Source organism: Ambystoma mexicanum, chromosome 1p (assembly GCF_040938575.1).
Source record: "Ambystoma mexicanum isolate Mex_15411 chromosome 1p, UKY_AmexF1_1, whole genome shotgun sequence".
Lineage (NCBI taxonomy): Eukaryota > Metazoa > Chordata > Amphibia > Caudata > Ambystomatidae > Ambystoma > Ambystoma mexicanum.
This window is the reverse complement of record NC_090921.1, coordinates 940356426-940373289: the sequence shown is the minus strand read 5'-3', so window position 1 is coordinate 940373289 and position 16864 is coordinate 940356426. Positions and strand designations below refer to the sequence as shown.

Genomic DNA, 16864 nt, shown 5'->3' with positions numbered 1-16864 from the left:
TTCGGTTTTACTTGGAACCATAACGTCCCTTTAACAAAGTTTTTTTAATGAATATATATTATATAGTCTAAGGATTTGTGTGATAACTGTTTTCTCATTGCTAAAGTTACTTGTGTCTATTTGGTCCTGCCGACAACAAATGTATAAATATTTTTCATATACACTTGAGTCATTTGTGGATCTTTGCTGTGTGTGTTCATTGTGGGCTTCCGATCACTCTCATGCCTCCTGAGCCTTAGTCTTGACCATCTGCAAAGCTACTTAGATTGGTCTGGCTTGTCAAGAAGGTTCCCCTGTTTCACTAAACCGAGGCTGGCCTCTTAAACTTCTGCTCACCAGGTCAGAGTTTAGAAATCCATCTTAACACAAAGGACTGTGGAACAACTGTCCCTAGAAGGGAGACAAAACCCAAGTGCATTATAAAAGAGTTACACAACCTTTCCCAGAAGAGGGTAAGGCACTATTTGAAGATATCTGACTGAAGAGAAGTTTGGACTAAGAAGGGACATTGACATAAGAGATGAACAGGAGAGAGTAGTTAAAATAGTGGTAGTGTCAGTTAGAACTAGTTTTGGACCCTGTTCCTATTCATTAGGGATTTCTAACTGACAACCGCCTCTAGTTATTTATATAGGCAGAGATACCCCCCTAGCAGTAGGGAAAGATAGGCCTCATCTTTATTATTTTAATAAACACCAGTAATAATGTCCTCCAAGTGTCCACCTCCTTCTGACCCGTCACAGTTGTCCCTCCAGAGCTTGGATTTTCCAAAAGTTTTTCTCTGTCACGTGAATCAAGGTGAAGGACGAGCACAAAGGAGAAGGAAGAACTAGAAAAAAGAATGGTACTTTGGCCACCTAGTGGCCAACGCATTGCTATAGAGAAGAGAGAGCTAAGGAAGGATGTTAAGAAGCAGAATATTTGATTGGTATGATAAATGTCAATGCTATTAGCATACATTGGGCTCATCACAGATTATCTTTGTGTCTTTCCACTTACCATTCTTTTTTCTAGCTCTTCATTTTCCTTTATCCTAGTCCTTCACCTTGATCACAGCCCTTCATCAGAGCTCTTCTCTTTCATCATAGTCCTTTTTCTTTGTCCTGGTACTTCTCCTTCATCCTAGTGCTTTCCTTTGTCATAATGCTTCATCATAGTCCCTGTTATTTGTTCTGGAACTTCATCATCGTTCTGCATTCTAATCCTACGTATTTCATCCTAGTCTTTCTCCTTTGTCATAGTGCTGCATGATAGTCTTTCTTCATAGTCGCTTTCCTTCATCCTGCTCCTTCTTCATTATAATCCCTTTCTTTCAATAGTTCTTGGTCATAGTCCTTCTTCTATATCCAAGTCCTTCTCCTTGGTCACATCCCTTTGTAATGGTTCTTTACCATAGTCATTCATCCTAGTCCTCCTCCTTCTCTTAGTCTTAGTCTTATTTGATCTAATCCTGGGAATGAATATGGATCCTTCGTATCTCCTATGATTTCCAACGCATCTATTGTGTGTTTCCTTCTGATGATGTAATCATAACTGTGTGTGTATGTCGGTGTGTCTGTGAAGGGAGGTGGACGGCAGGGCCACCAAAGAGGATTGGACAGCCTCGCTCAGTCTTAAAAATGTACACAGTGAAATGATTTTCACACTGGGTGATGACATCTTGGAACCTCAGCAACTTTGCATGTGGGCTATTCATGGAGTTTAGCATAGTGACTGTAGGACAATGAGTGGACTGTACTAATTCTCTTGATTAGTGTTTTTCTTCCTCTGCATTTACATTTAGGCCAGTGGGCATTCCATAACCCTGTCCTTTTTTCTGCAGTGTATTTACAGTCCTCTCCGAAGACCTGTTATGAGAGATTGAAGAAAAGATGCAGAGAAGAGGAGAAGATCATTCCTATGGTGAGTAAATCATGAACACTTAGTGCAGCCAAATTAGGCTTAGGTTTGCCCTTCAACAACATTTAAGATGTTCTGTGCATCCAGATGTGAGTGAAATATACACCATAAAAAATGACATGGTCAGAAATCTGATTTTTAGCAATAATTCTTTGTTATTGGTTTCTAATTGCTTTATTTTCCTCTGCAGTAATTTTCCATTAGCTATCCAACAAATCTTTTTCACTCCCTGCCACTGCACATCACTTTTTAGGCATGTTGGCCTAATACAAATTGAAAGGAAAAATAGATACGGTTTATATGTAGTCTGTTGTAAGTTGCCAATAAAATTGATAAAGGTAATTTAGATCGCCCTGTTTTGTCATTTCACATTAAAAACCTGTCTGCGTGCTTAATTGTACCTGTGTTTGACTCATCTATTTTTAAGAGATTGAATAAGATGAGTGTGTAAATGTGCTAGAAAAAGTGGTGTTCCCCTTACTCTTAAATTCATTACTCTCATCCTCCTTTCTAACTTGTTGGGAATGCCTGGTCATGCAGCAAATGGTCTGATAACCTCTCTAGAGATGCTGCATAAGGCAGCTAAACTATTTGGAATCAAGTTTCCCTGGTGTACAAGTCTCCAATCACGTGTCTGGCTATTGTGAGAAACCTGAGGGTATTCTCACTTCTACTTCCCCTGGGTCCTTTTCTCAGGTGTCCAGGAAAAGGCCATTGCTCTTGGATCCTGACCCTGGTGGTGGAGAAGCGAGGGAGGGTGGAGGGTGGAGGGTCCTAGGGGAATGGGAATGTAGTATCCTCATGTGAGATGCAGTATTTCCCCCTCTCCATTTCGTGATGAACCCTTAGTATCAGAAGCCTTTGTGGAATATTGCTATCCCATTCCCTATGTTAAGAATAACATCAGGAGAAATGGCAAGCCTTGAAGAGCCAGAAGGAGGGTGAGAAAGGCCTGCAGGCGAGACATGGTATTCCCCTTTTCCTACTGACAATCAACCCTGCCACAAGCTCCCCTCATTTCTCCGCCATTGACAATTGACAGTACTGGGACGAAGAAGAGGCAACTAGGAGCAGTGAAGACTATGCTCTTTTACCAATCTGGTACTGGCATGAGGAAGAGGCAACTAAGAGCAGTGAAGACTATGCTCTTTTACCAATCTGGTACTGGGATGAGGAAGAGGCCTACTAAGAGTAGTAAAGTTCAGGCATGTCCCTTCATTGTGCAACAATCATCCACACATGCTTCCTATTACAGGACTGCAGGTGTAAAAATGGTGAAGGCACCAACCTCTAAATACGTGTTCCAATAATTACACAACCCATCTGAGAATAAGACCAAGAGCCGAGAGCGCGCTGCCAAACATGACATGGGCAGCACAATAAAAAGGGCAAACGCATCATCAGTGACGATATTGCATAAGGCAAAAGTCATGTTGCTGGTTGGTGGGAGACATATAGCTGGGCCTACTACATATGGGATGCCAGGCGCTAATTGGCCGTTGCTTCCCAGTCGATCTTGGTGCACGTGGCTCAGCTGGGCTCATCTCTGCGGCAAAAGTCAGGTCATGCAGGCGAAACATTCACACTAATCTAAACTAAACAGGCACCGGTAATTCATGAGCAATGGCAGATACCTGAACATCATATGAGAGGGGCTGCTTTGAGGAAAGAGGATAATATAGTTCGACATGGCGACCCCCACATTCAGGGCTTCATTGATAACGCAGTTCCCGCACCCAAGTTTCTCTCCAGGGGGTTTGATCTACTATCTGCCTTCACTGGTGCCTCATGATACGAACAGACATGTGTTGCTATTGGGAGAATATATTGTTGCACAGGCTTAGATCTGTGGTGGTTAATCTGAAATCGTCAGGACAAGGAGGTTAAATGTTTATCGGCATGGAAGGGGTTCATGGTCGGGACTGTGATGTATGGTGGCCTCTGACCTGGCTGGGGTGGGGGTCAGGGGTGCACTAGCAGTTTTGTGGAGATGCATGGACATGGTGCTGGGGTCTAGTACTGTCTCGCGCTCCTCGCAGAGCATATTCTTGAAAAACGATACTAGGTATTTGCAACATTGAGAGGACAGGGAACGGATGGACATCCATGGGAACAAACTTTGTGCAGAGCTGACCTGGTGTGTGGATGGCTTGGTCCCTCTGTGTGAGAGTCTGGAAATGCGGTTTTTGGGCCTAAAAAAAATGGCATCTGGTTTTTGGGCCTAGTAAAAAATGGCATCTGGGCGTACTACAAAAATGGAACTTTGGTGCCGAGACATGGGTGCTGTTGTTCCACACATTTTCTATGTAATAAGGCCCTTTACACGTGCCATGGGGTGGGGGGTTTTCTCCTCTTGGCTTTGATGGAGTTTACTCATGTGTTGTTAGACAGTTTGTATGCAGTACCCTCTGGGACCACTACACACAACTAGGACTACAGGTGTAAGCAAAACCAACCTTTGGTACACGTCTGTACCACACAGTTTTTGGTAGCGAGCTGAGCAGCCAGGCTTATCTCAAGAGGGAATGTGATCTTGTAAGGGTGTTACACAAAGGTCTACAATAGCAAGTATTCAGATAGGCACTTAAACTCAAGGTTTCTTGGTAAAACAATTATTAAGTTATTAGACAATCATTTAAAAAGCATTCACTAAATGAGGCAACCAATATCACACAAAAGTTATGCTACAATACTGATTACTAAGCAGTTGAGCTCTCTTGAAGTTGGAGCCAAATAGCATTGAAGCAGGAGCAAAAAGGCATAAGTTGATAAAACGAATATTAAAGTTACTTTAAAACAGTGCAAATAGTTTGAGTTCACCAGAGGAGTTAATTCAATGCAATAGGTAGACCAAAGTCATTGGGCTAGTGTCTTGTATATGTAAAAACGGTTTTGGTATTTAAAACGGAAAAGTCGTTGCCACAGTTCTTAGAAGTAGTTCACGGAAGAAACGTTTGTATGTCGTGTTACGAGCTGACTAGGCCTGCAAGTTGCCTAAGTTCCACGAACATTCACGGTGAGAGGTAAGTTCTCTCGGTCGGGTTTTCACAATACCTTATTTTGAAGGAAAAGATGCAGCTGAAGACTTCGGTTCCTGGCAGTTCCTGCAGATCTCGCTGTTCCTGAGCCTCATTCGTGGGGACAAGAGGGAGGACATTGGGGGACTCCTGCACTGCGCAGGGATTGGTCACAAAGCTGGAAAATTGGCAAATCTTTGATTCCGGTTGCTGTTCTTCAAGCACACAAGCTGGTGTCCTTCTCCCTGGTTAATCCTAACAAGCTCTTAGAATGGTATCCAGGTGGCTTACGAGTTGATTGGTCCCACCAACTTAAAGGAAGAAGTCGTCCTTGAAGGGGCTTCTCTGTCAAGGTGAACTTGGCGATTCAGACCTGCAGCAAGGCTCCACCAGGCAAACCAATGGTCCAGTACTTTCAGCAGCCATCCTCTTCCAGCTCGTCTTCGGTTCTTTCGTTCCAGTGGTCGACTCTGCTTTCCAGTCCAAGAGACTCGTCTTTTAAACAGTTTTCTCCCATTCATTCCAGCCTAGCTGCTACTCAACCAGCAGGGTGCCTGTCCTTGCCGGACAGTCAGCCAGCCAATCACACCAGAGTGCATTTGGGTCTCCTAGGAGACTAATCACAGGGAGTTTCGGGCACCTCCCTCACTTCCTGCCCACCCCAGACACTCAGGCACAGGAGGCAGTCTTAAGTCCTGAAGCCCGCCTAAGGCATAGAAACCAAGCGACCAAACCTAGTTTGGCACGCAGAAACAAACTCTAGAAGGACCTTTCCAAAAAGAGATGGCAAAAAAAGAAGACCGGGGCCTGTTTAAACAAAGGGGGCTCAGGCACCATCTTGAAAAACATGGCTCCCGCAAATTTTAGCTACCGGTGTTCGCGTTCGGTAAAAATCATGGTAGTTCGTTGTAAAACCACTGCCATCAGTCATTTCGATAGGAAAAGGTAGAATTTGACTGCTACATGAGTTTCTAGACACAGGGGATACTAAGTAGCTCCTCCAGCACTCTATTGAAAGATAGTGTGTGCTGGGTCTAGGAATTTAAAAAGACTAGTAGTTTAACGTTACATTCTCTGGGAAAAAGTAGTTTATCCCAGAGAAGGTATTTAAACTTTGGGACAGCCTGTAAAGGTTTCCCTGTGCCACTGCACTGAGGGTGGTGCTGTGTGACACAAATGAAAAGATGATGCCTATGGAGTTGTCTAAAACTCCATAACCAAAAAGAAACAAACACAGAAAACAAACAGAATTAAAAAGTGCAGAGTCTCAAAGTTCAGCAAAAGTGCTGGGGGGTCTCCAAGGTAGAGAGGAAATAGCACATTTTAAGAATTCTCCCTAACACGTGTACTGTGGTTAGGGGGATGGGATAGGACGATTTCCTTCCCGAAATCCCCTCTTTTGTTACCCCTACAGTAACAAATACCCTCCCCCAGTATTTCTACATTCATTAGCCCTTCTTTCTGCTTCCTCCCACGCAGGGCTACCTTTTATGGTCATCCATGCTCGGCACACACCTCTCAAGCTCTCCCCACATTGTGCATATTCTTCAGGGGTGCAGGATATATATATATATTTCTGAGGCTTGTGGAATCTGCTTAGATCACATGCTGTGCATAGGCCGACATCTAGTGGAAGCTGCGGAGTATTACAGTTTGTTTTTCGAAAGTCGAAAATGGGCGTCGACACAGGCGTGCCAGTAATACTATCCCTAGTGTGACGTCCACTGTACCCAAGATCCCTCACGCGTGTAGGATCCTCAGATTGTTTTTTTCCGCCATACTGGTCGGAAGCATCTTGCGGAGTTCCCTGGCCTTAGCCATACTTTTGCTGTTATTATAATTTTAATTCTTATTCATTCCCTTCCCCACCCCAACGTCGACCCTCAACCTCGACGACGGCTGGAGAAGTCATCGACCGTCGACTGCTGCACGACGGATCTGGGCCTCGGTAGGCCGCTGGCCTCGGCCCGGGCCTAGTAGGCCGCTGGCCTCGGCCCTTACAAGTAGGGAGAGTGGGGGGTGGTACATACTCTTCACTCTTGATATATAGTTACATTTATATATATTCCTACACTTAGCAGCCCGCTGCCTTAAGGTGCGTATGGAGGGTACCCCTTTTCAATTCTGCCCCAAGTGCAATCGCAAATACCCTTGGGTCGACAGGCACGCCACGTGCAATCTCTGCTTGCCGAGGGATCACCCCGAAGCGAACTGCAGAGCGTGTAGTAGGTTTAAACCTAAGACACTTAAGGACCGTTCGACAAAGCGTTGGGCCCACCACGCCAGGCAGGAGGCCATGGCAGCGGAGGGCGCCTTCAGCGATGGCAGCGACGCCGTACTTTCGGACGGCGAGGGCATTACGGCGTCGAAAGACAGCCGACGAGCGCAGGTCCCCGACCTCGGAAGGTCGTCCGGCAAGGCGGCTATGGGGAAGACCCCCGGCGACGCAAGCGCTACACACCTAACACACACTAAACACACTAAGACCAACCGGACCTCGACGACGTCGACTTCCCGGAAAGAGGCACAAAAAGAACGGTCCGACTCGGTGTCCTCTGGGCGCTCTCGATCGAGATCGCCTCACGACGCAAGGCAATCATCCACTCTTGCCAAGAGTGCCTCGCTACACACACTAACGGAAGTTCGATCGTCGGGAGACGAAGACGACTTCCACCCCCAGGCCGCGCTCCAAGATACCGAGACCGCGGTTAACACCAGTGAGGCCCCACGCCCGAAGCACACAGATACCTTTCCAGACCCTCGACGCCAGGCGTCGAAAGTCGCTGGGGCCCCCAAGGGACAGGGAAAACATTTTTCCACGCACGGAGAAGGGGGGAAACAGCGGAAAGCACAGCCTTCCACCCCTGTAAAGCCTAAGCAGACAAGCAAACACAAGTCTACCCTTGAAAATAAATCACCTGCTAAATTAATACCCTGTTCCAGGGAATGGTCCAGTGAAGACATAGACAGGGTTATGTCTAGGATGTCTTCCTTGGCTGATTTTTATGATAAGAACCCAGAACACTTTCTTTCATATAACCCTCAAGGGGCCACACCCTCAGGCTCCTCCGATCCTATCCCGCTAAGTAAAAAGCCCCGGGTCGAAAGACCTGAACCCTTCGAGGTTCAGCCTTACTCCACTCCATATTCTACTCCACTCCCCAGTTATCAGGGACAAGTTTTCCCTGAAGAGGACCAGGAGTTTGCAATTATGGAAGAACAAACCGGGACAGATTACTATGCAGAGGATGAGGACCTGGAGGAGGGAGAAGATGAGCAGGAAATTTACAGAGTAGATTCCCCAGTACAAAGCGAAGCCCCAGTTACTGACTCTCCAGTTGATAACCAGCCCCTCCTTAACGAGGTTCTCGCTCGAGCAGCGGAACACTTCCACATCGACACCCACGGTGTACAGGAGGAAAGGGACTTCGCGGAGGAGTTTGTAGGAGAGAGAAGACCGGTCGCTCAGACCATCCCTATCCTCAAATCCATCCAACGAAGAATAGATCCTTCCCTGGTGAATCCTAACCTCACCAGAGCTGTCAACCCCAGAATTGAAAAGATTTTCCGGGCAGCCCAGTCTGACCCTCTGTATATAAAGGGACATCTTAAACCAGATTCCCTAGTGGTGACCAACACTAGAAAGAGGGCTGGCACGCCCTTATCTTCATCAGAAGCTCCTCCCGACAAGGAGAGCAAAAAACTTTACGGGTTTGGCAGAAAGGTAGCCTCAACGTCCGCCTACCAAGCAAGGATTGCGAATTCCACCACCCTGTTGGCTAGTTACAATTGCCATCAATGGGAAGAAGTCGCGGCGCTCATTGCCTCTGCTCCAAAACCGTTAAAGGGCCAGCTGGCTCGGATCTCGGCAGAGGGGAGAGCCGTGTCTGGTTGCATTTTAAAAGCAACTTTCGACGCCGCTGACAACGCAGGGAGATTGATAGCAGAAGGTACTGTTATCAAGAGACATGCGTGGTTACGGCAGTCGGGATTCAAGACAGAAACCCAGGCTTCTTTAATAGACAAGCCAGTGGAACCCGACCTATTGTTTGGGAAAGCGGTCGAAGACGCACTTAAAAATGCCAAAGATGAATATGAGACTCTCAAATCCCTTGGCCAGCTTACCAACAAACCCCCTAACCAGAGGGGGAACAATAATTTTCGTCGCCCACGCGGCCAAAATTCACAAAGAGGCAACTATGCCCAGGGACAAGGTACACAATGGAATAACAACCAGCAGTCTACCCAGAGTTACGGCAGGGGTAACAAGAGAGGTCGTGGAAGAGGCAGAGGCAGCCCCAACAAGGGCGGTGGCACGCCTCCACCAAAACAGTGACGCTCAGTTCAGGGTCCCTTGCCACGCAACCCCAGTAGGGGGACGCATTTCCACCTTCACCCAGGCTTGGGAAGGGATCACCTCAGACAGATGGGTGCTGTCAACAGTATCCGCAGGATATTGTATAGAACTACTGCAGCGTCCCCGGAATCATCCTCCACGACAAAGAGTGCACTCCCTAGAGCATCAAAGGATCCTTCTCGAGGAGATCGCCATTCTGCTAGAAAAGGACGCGATAGAACTCGTCCCAGGACACCAGGTAAACAAGGGTATCTATTCAACTTACTTCCTTGTGCCAAAGAAAGATTTGACAATGCGCCCAGTATTGGACTTACGGCCTGCCAACAAATATGTCAAGCCCCAAAAATTCCGTATGACCACGCTACAAGAGGTAATCCCCCTCCTAAAAAAGGGGGATTACATGGCAACCTTGGATATGAAAGATGCTTATTTTCATATTTCCATGCTCCCAGCGCACAAAAAGTACTTGCGCTTCAAGGTGGACAGTCGCCACTACCAATTCAAGGTACTGCCCTTCGGGATAGCTTCAGCACCAAGGGTATTCACCAAGGTACTGGCGGTGGCGGCTGCACACCTACGCAGGGAAGCAATCCCGGTGTACCCTTATCTGGACGACTGGCTCATAACGGGGGAAACCCCAGGAATTTGCAGGTCAAACATTCAGAGGACTATCGACCTCCTCCACGAATTAGGCTTCTCCATCAACGAGAAAAAGTCAAGTCTGGTGCCAAGCACCTCAAAACAGTTTCTAGGAGCTATCCTAGATACTCAGAAAGGATTGACCTTCCCTTCGGAAGAGAGAATTCGGAATATACTTCTGCAAATTCCGCATTATCAGTCAGGTCAACAGATAACAGTACGCAAAGCTATGCGGTTACTGGGCATGATGGCGTCATGCATTTACCTGGTCCCCCACGCGCGTCTGCGCATGCGTCCCATGCAGGAATGGTTGGCGAAACAGTGGTCTCAGGCAAGTGGTCATTGGGACGATCTAGTGGTCGTTTCGCCAACACTCGTACAGAGCCTACACTGGTGGACAAGAGAGAATCTCGCAAAGGGGAAACCCTTTTACGATCCCGAAGTACAAGCCGTGGTGACTACAGATGCATGCCTGACTGGGTGGGGAGCTCACCATCTCCACCACACAGCTCAGGGTCTCTGGTCTCACTCAGTAGCCAAGAACCACATCAATCTGCTAGAGCTTCTGGCAGTATTCCGAGCGCTAAGGGCGTTCGAGCCCCATCTACTGAACTTGTCGGTGCAGATCAGGACGGACAGCACGACAGCCATGTTCTATCTGAACAAGCAAGGGGGGACTCGTTCGCCAAATCTGTCCAAGCTTGCCCAGAAAATATGGATATGGGCACTCAGACGGAACATCTTCCTGTCATCGCAACATGTTCCAGGGGAGCTCAATTCCCTAGCGGATGCTCTAAGCAGAAACTCCCTCCCAGAAGAACACGAATGGGTCCTTCACAGAGACGTAGTAGAAGATCTCTTCTCTCAGTGGGGTTTCCCCACTATAGACCTATTCGCCACAAGCGAAAACAAACAATGCCCAGGATTTGCATCCAGGTTCCCCCAGCCGGACTCCCAAGGGAATGCCCTGTGGATGAACTGGTCAGGGATGTTTGCGTACGCTTTTCCACCAACTCCTCTCATCAGGAAGGTGGTGTACAAGATGAACAAGGAATCTATGACGCTCATCCTAGTTGCTCCCATGTGGGCGAGACAACCATGGTTTCCACACCTACGCAGGATGGCGGTGTGCGAACCCATCAGACTCCCAGCCTGGTACAACCTACTGTCCCAGCAACAGGGTCAAACAGTGCATCAGGAACCCAACTCTATGAACCTAGCAGCATGGCTCCTGAAGTCATAGAGTTTGGACATCTCAAATTACCACAGAGGTGTATGGACATTCTAAAGGAGTCCAGGAAACCAAATACAAGGCACTGTTACTTTGATAAGTGGAAAAGATTCGTTATCTGGTGCCAGAATAAACAAATCAACCCGGTTGATTGCACTCCTTCCAACGTTGTGACATACATGCTCCACCTGCTGGATGCAGGGTTGGTTTTTAACTCGCTGAAAGTACACCTGGCAGCCCTCTCGGCTTACACCACTTCCCATAACAAGGTCTCGTGGTGGAAAGTACCAGTGGTTAAAGCCTTCATGGAAGGAGTAAAGAGACTTCACCCTCCTATTTCGAACCCACCGCCAGGATGGGACCTCAACGTGGTGCTAGCTAAACTCATGGGACCCCCATTCGAACCCATGCATAAAAGTAGTCTCAAACACCTGACTTATAAAACGGCCTTCTTAGTAGCCATTACCTCCATAAGAAGGGTCAGTGAAATTCAGGCTCTGTCAGTGCAGGATCCTTTCTTTACTATCCACAAGGACAAACTGGTTTTACGCACACACCCTAGGTTCTCACCTAAATTCATATCCAAGTTCCATGTAAACCAGTCCATCGAGCTTCCGGCTTTCTTCCAGAACCCGCAAAGCTCGGCTGAGGTGAAACTACACACCCTAGATGTGCGTAGGGCGGTCCTATACTATGTAAATAAAACCAGACCGCTAAGGAAAACAGATCAACTGTTTGTCTCCGTAGCTACAGGCAGAGAGGGGGATCGCGTCTCTAAGGGCGCTATCTCGAAGTGGATTATCAACTGTATACAGCTGTGTTACTCTCTTTCTGACAAGACTCTGCCTTTTACGCCAAGGGCCCACTCTACTAGAGGCATTGGTGCCACTCTGGCTTTCATTGCAAATGTTCCCCTCGACACCATTTGCAAAGCGGCTACTTGGAGCTCTATTCACACTTTTACTCAGCATTACTGCATTGACACTCATTCCAAGACAGATACACAAGTGGGACAAGCGGTTCTAAGACACCTGTTTGCTCATGACCCTTCTCACATCCCACCTCCTTCTTCTGGTACTGCTCGCTAATCTATGCACAGCATGTGATCTAAGCAGATTCCACAAGCCTCAGAAGGGATACATTACTCACCGTAATCGTATTTCTGATGCTTGTATCTGCTTAGATTCACATGCGACCCACCCTTCCTCCCCTCCGAGAGAAGGCGCATGATTGCTTGTAGTCTTACCTTTTCTGTCTATCTGCTTGGATTATCTGTACTCACGCTACTCCTCATGCTTCCTCATGTCAGAAAAAATACAATCTGAGGATCCTACACGCGTGAGGGATCTTGGGTACAGTGGACGTCACACTAGGGATAGTATTACTGGCACGCCTGTGTCGACGCCCATTTTCGACTTTCGAAAAACAAACTGTAATACTCCGCAGCTTCCACTAGATGTCGGCCTATGCACAGCATGTGAATCTAAGCAGATACAAGCATCAGAAATACGATTACGGTGAGTAATGTATCCCATATATATATATATATATATATATATATATATATATATATATATATACACATCCCCCATTGCCTGCCAAGTCTACCCATAATTCTTTGTAATTTTCAAGGTCTGGTATCTGTGCATTAGTTCTGTGATAATAAATGTCCACCTCATCTCCAGTGTGGTATATAGCTACCATGCGATATTTGGGACGGTCGCTTTCCCCTGTTTGTATTTGCGCTTTCTGTGTATCATGAGGCACCTTATCATTATTTCTATTCCCAATAGTCACCATCATCATTGCACTACTAGGTATTGCTTTTGCACAGCATCGGAGACCCAACTGGCACACACGAAAAATCAGCAAGATGAACACGATGATAGGGATCAGCATCTTCATAGTTGTCTCAAGCCATGTTGAACTAGTTGTATTCCTGTTTCCTTTTTTTTTATTTTCACACCCAGTTCGTGTACAGCTGCGACCACGTGTTATAGAGTCCCATTTTCAGCGTCTGTAGAAGTACAAACTCCCAATCTTTTTGCAAACCCTGCCTTCCCTTGCAGAGAGGAGGTCGAGCACATATCTATTTTGCATCGTCATGAGTTGGAGTGCTCTTAGTTCCACCTTGATGACGTTGAACCCCAATTCAGTGTCATTTGCCAACTCTATCAGCTCCCATCTGACAAATTCAAGCCACTTGGCATTTGCTCTCGTTTGGATGCTGGGTACGAGGGACGTGAAAAATGTCTGCTGAATTGAAAAGTTTGTATTAATTTGGTATCTGTGCAAGCAGATGAGATGATTCTTGTGACAGGTAGTTGGAGGAGCGTTTTCTCCAGAACAGGTGATCTTGTTGCTCTTTCTCTGACAGTATTTGAAAGATGGGGGGTGTCGCTGTGAACTGTGTTTCTGTGGGTCTTGGTGTCGTTTGTCCATCTGAAGGCACAGCTCCCTCCTTTAGGTGCTCCTCTGGTACGACCAGCAGTGCTGAATGTAGTGTTGCAAATGAGCAATAGCCCCTACAGGATGTTGGGAGGCGCAAGTACGCCTTTTTGCTGCAAACCCAGAAATAGTCCATTAGTGCTGCAGTTCCTTGTCAAATGTCTGGAATGATGATTGTTCTATTGCAGTGTTTATTAGAGCCCATAGATATTTTTACCTCACCATAAAAACACAGTTCATAATTTTCTTCTTGCTGTACCTTGATTGGTTTTTCAAGAGCTGTGACCCACGTTAGCTTTGTGATATGTTCTGTCAATATTTGTGCACATGTCCTTTCTACAAAGTCCAATCAATCCTCGGAAAGACCACGGAGCCCTTCTCCCTTGCACATAAAGGTTGATTATTGCCACTTGTTTTCCGCAAAGCTTGTGTCATCTATAGCCTGGAATGGTTCTTTGAAACATTTAGTGTCCTTTGATCCCTTTTTGCATTTCCTCTCATCTGGTGGGAGAAGTTTCATTTTAATTGTGCGTACCTGAAAGGTGCCCTTTATCCTACACAGTGCAAGGTGGATGAGACATTGTGACTATAGTAGGGATACCTCTTGAGGTACTCAAACCTTGGGCGCCCCAGATGCATGCAGTATTAAGAAACACACGTCGCAACTCCCAGTGGTCGTTCGCCTTCCCATGGCACTCATATCTGAGCACCAACTGTTAGATTGGCCAGGATGGCGAAGGTCCTCCACTTTATCTAATCCTAAACCATGGTAGGCATCATATTTGTTCTGGCGTGTCTGCCTTCTCCTTCTACTATTCTGTAAGAGAGATTGTCATTTCCTTGGCAAGCTTCTGCATAATCTGTCGTTGTTGCATAGTGACCTTTGTACATTTGATGGTAATAGCTGGACCATTAGGCTACTGCACAGTGTGGTCTGGGAGCTGCTACACACAGTATTAGTGGTGGCAGGCATTATAGGCTGTTCACTATACAGTGGGAAGACATTAGTATTTTCATTCACTTGTCCATACACCATTGTTTTGAAAACAGAACTTATTGCCCGATTAGAAACAAGGGTGAGAATTTATCTGGTGCTGAGGTAGTTCTCATATTAGGTTGTGAGGTAAATTGCTTAGCTGTAAACATCGTAGAGGGTGGTAGTGTAACATTTGGTGCATCAAATATACTTTTGGTCACATTGTTTGCAAATAAGAAAACATCTGGGGTTATTTTTGTTGCATTTTTATGTAAGCTTGTTAAATTCAATGACCTATTGCTGTTCCACATACATTTCACCTCCTCCCCCTTTCTGTTCTATGGGATCCCCAGATAAAAGATGGTTCCAATAAATACCCAAAATAAACATTAGTATTGTAAAAAGTATAACACTACAACCCAGTGGTAACTACATGCTCGGGTTGTACTCAGCTTATTCCTACTGCTATCTAACTGAACAGTGTCATTGAGCAGCGTCAACTCCAACATCGTTGCACCTATAGAAAGGGATAAAACGGGGTGGGCATTAATAGAAATTTAGATGGGATATAAGAGGGAGGGAGAGAGAGGGACAGAGGGAGAGAGAGACAGTGAGAGAGAGAACATTTTATACTCTTTACATTTGCTTGTATTTTTTTTAAAGTTTTTTCCGGCAATAGTAAAAGTATCCCTTTTCTTAAGGGACAGTGGCAGTTGTTTGGCTTTCAACCTGAGTGTTTGCGGCGGCATTGCTCTGTGCTTTCTTGATATCTGAGAGATGGATCCAATACCGCAGCCCCTTTACTTTTACAGCGAGTGGAGTACAGTATATAACTTCATACGGTGCATGGAATCTGGGAGAGTTTCATTCCCAGATGAAACTTCGCACATACACTAACTCTCCTGGCATTAGAGGTTGTACAAGGCTGTTTCCTGCTGCAGGCCCAGTAGTTGTTTCATGTCTATAGTGAACAGGGGGTGCAATTTGTTTTGGTATGAATCTTATGGCACAGGTGAGTTGTGTCAGGTACTCTGAAGTCTTCCCGGAGTACTGTAGCTGTTCTATGGGCGTCTGAGGCCCTTCTTACAGGTGATGATGGCATTTGCATTTGTCGACCAATCACTGTTTTATGGGGGAACAGGTGGTGTTCCTTGCTAGGCTGTGTGCGCAGCTGAAACTGTACCAGGGGTAGACAATACACCCAATTTTTCTTTAGGGTGTTACACAGTTTGGATAATCTGCCCCTGAGGACGACGTTTATTTTCTCCACCACTCCATTCGCCTGCGGGTTGTAAATTGAACACACCTGGTGTTTTATTCCCAGCATGGATGTGATCTCTTTAAAAAGATCATTGAAAAAATGTAGTCCATTATGTGAACTTATTACTTCACATATTCCCCATCGGGGGAATGCCTCTCTCACTAGAAACTTTGCTGCACACTTTGTGTCTGGGTGGGCACAGGGCCCTGCTTCCACCCATCGAGAGAAGGGACACACCACCACAATCAGGTATCTGGCACCATTACATCTTTCTTCTGTGTCTGTGTAATCGATATGCAGCTCACAAAAGGGCCCTACAGGGCGGGGCAAGGTGCCGCGCAGTGTTCTTAAGGTCATTCCTTTGCTTAACACTTGACATGTGGTGCACTGGACCACCATCGTGTTAATGTACTCTTGGAGGTTTGGAATGCACAAATCTTCCTGGAGTTCAGCAGCTATGTAGTGGTTTGAACTGTGTGCGGGAAAAGGTAGTTGTTTGAATGCTGTGTATAACAGCTTTACTGGCATGACAACTTTCCCTGTTGTGTCCTGTCTCCTTAACAGATCAGTGGGTGATTGGGTACACCCTTGTTTGAGCCATAATTCTTGTTCCGCTGTTGGTGCTCTGCAATCCGATTACCTGTGCAATGGGTAGAGCATTATAACCTTCTGCTTTGGGAATTTTTGCTTTGCTCACTACAATACATTCTGTACTCATTGGTACTGGGAGATATACTCTGCTTTTTTTGCTGCCGCGTCCGTGGCTGCGTTTCCCAAAAATATTTCATCCCTGTTTTGTGTGTGTGCATGGCATTTCACTATTGCTACTACAAAGGGTTCTGCACGGGCTACAATATGCTGAGTCAGAATACATTGTCACCGAGCATCCTTTTGCTGCAGTGCTTCAATTAGGGCTATGAGTTCTGCTGCTTGTGCAGAGTAGTGCATGGTGTTAAGGATTTCAATCGGGGGACACACCTTGGTCTTAGCCTAGTATGTAGCGCACAATTGGAATGCTTTCACTTTATATTCTATT

The 16864-nt window shown here is 46.2% G+C and overlaps 1 protein-coding gene across 3 annotated transcripts in view; it reads left to right on the top strand.

The window, feature by feature from the left end:
* Positions 1-16864, top strand: part of TK2 (thymidine kinase 2) — a 977831-nt gene that overhangs the window by 638457 nt on the left and 322510 nt on the right. For all 3 annotated transcript variants that reach the window (XM_069653082.1, XM_069653073.1, XM_069653092.1), the window contains one exon: positions 1823-1902. In XM_069653082.1, coding sequence (XP_069509183.1) covers positions 1823-1902 — 80 coding nt within the window. The remainder of the gene's footprint in view (positions 1-1822; positions 1903-16864) is intronic.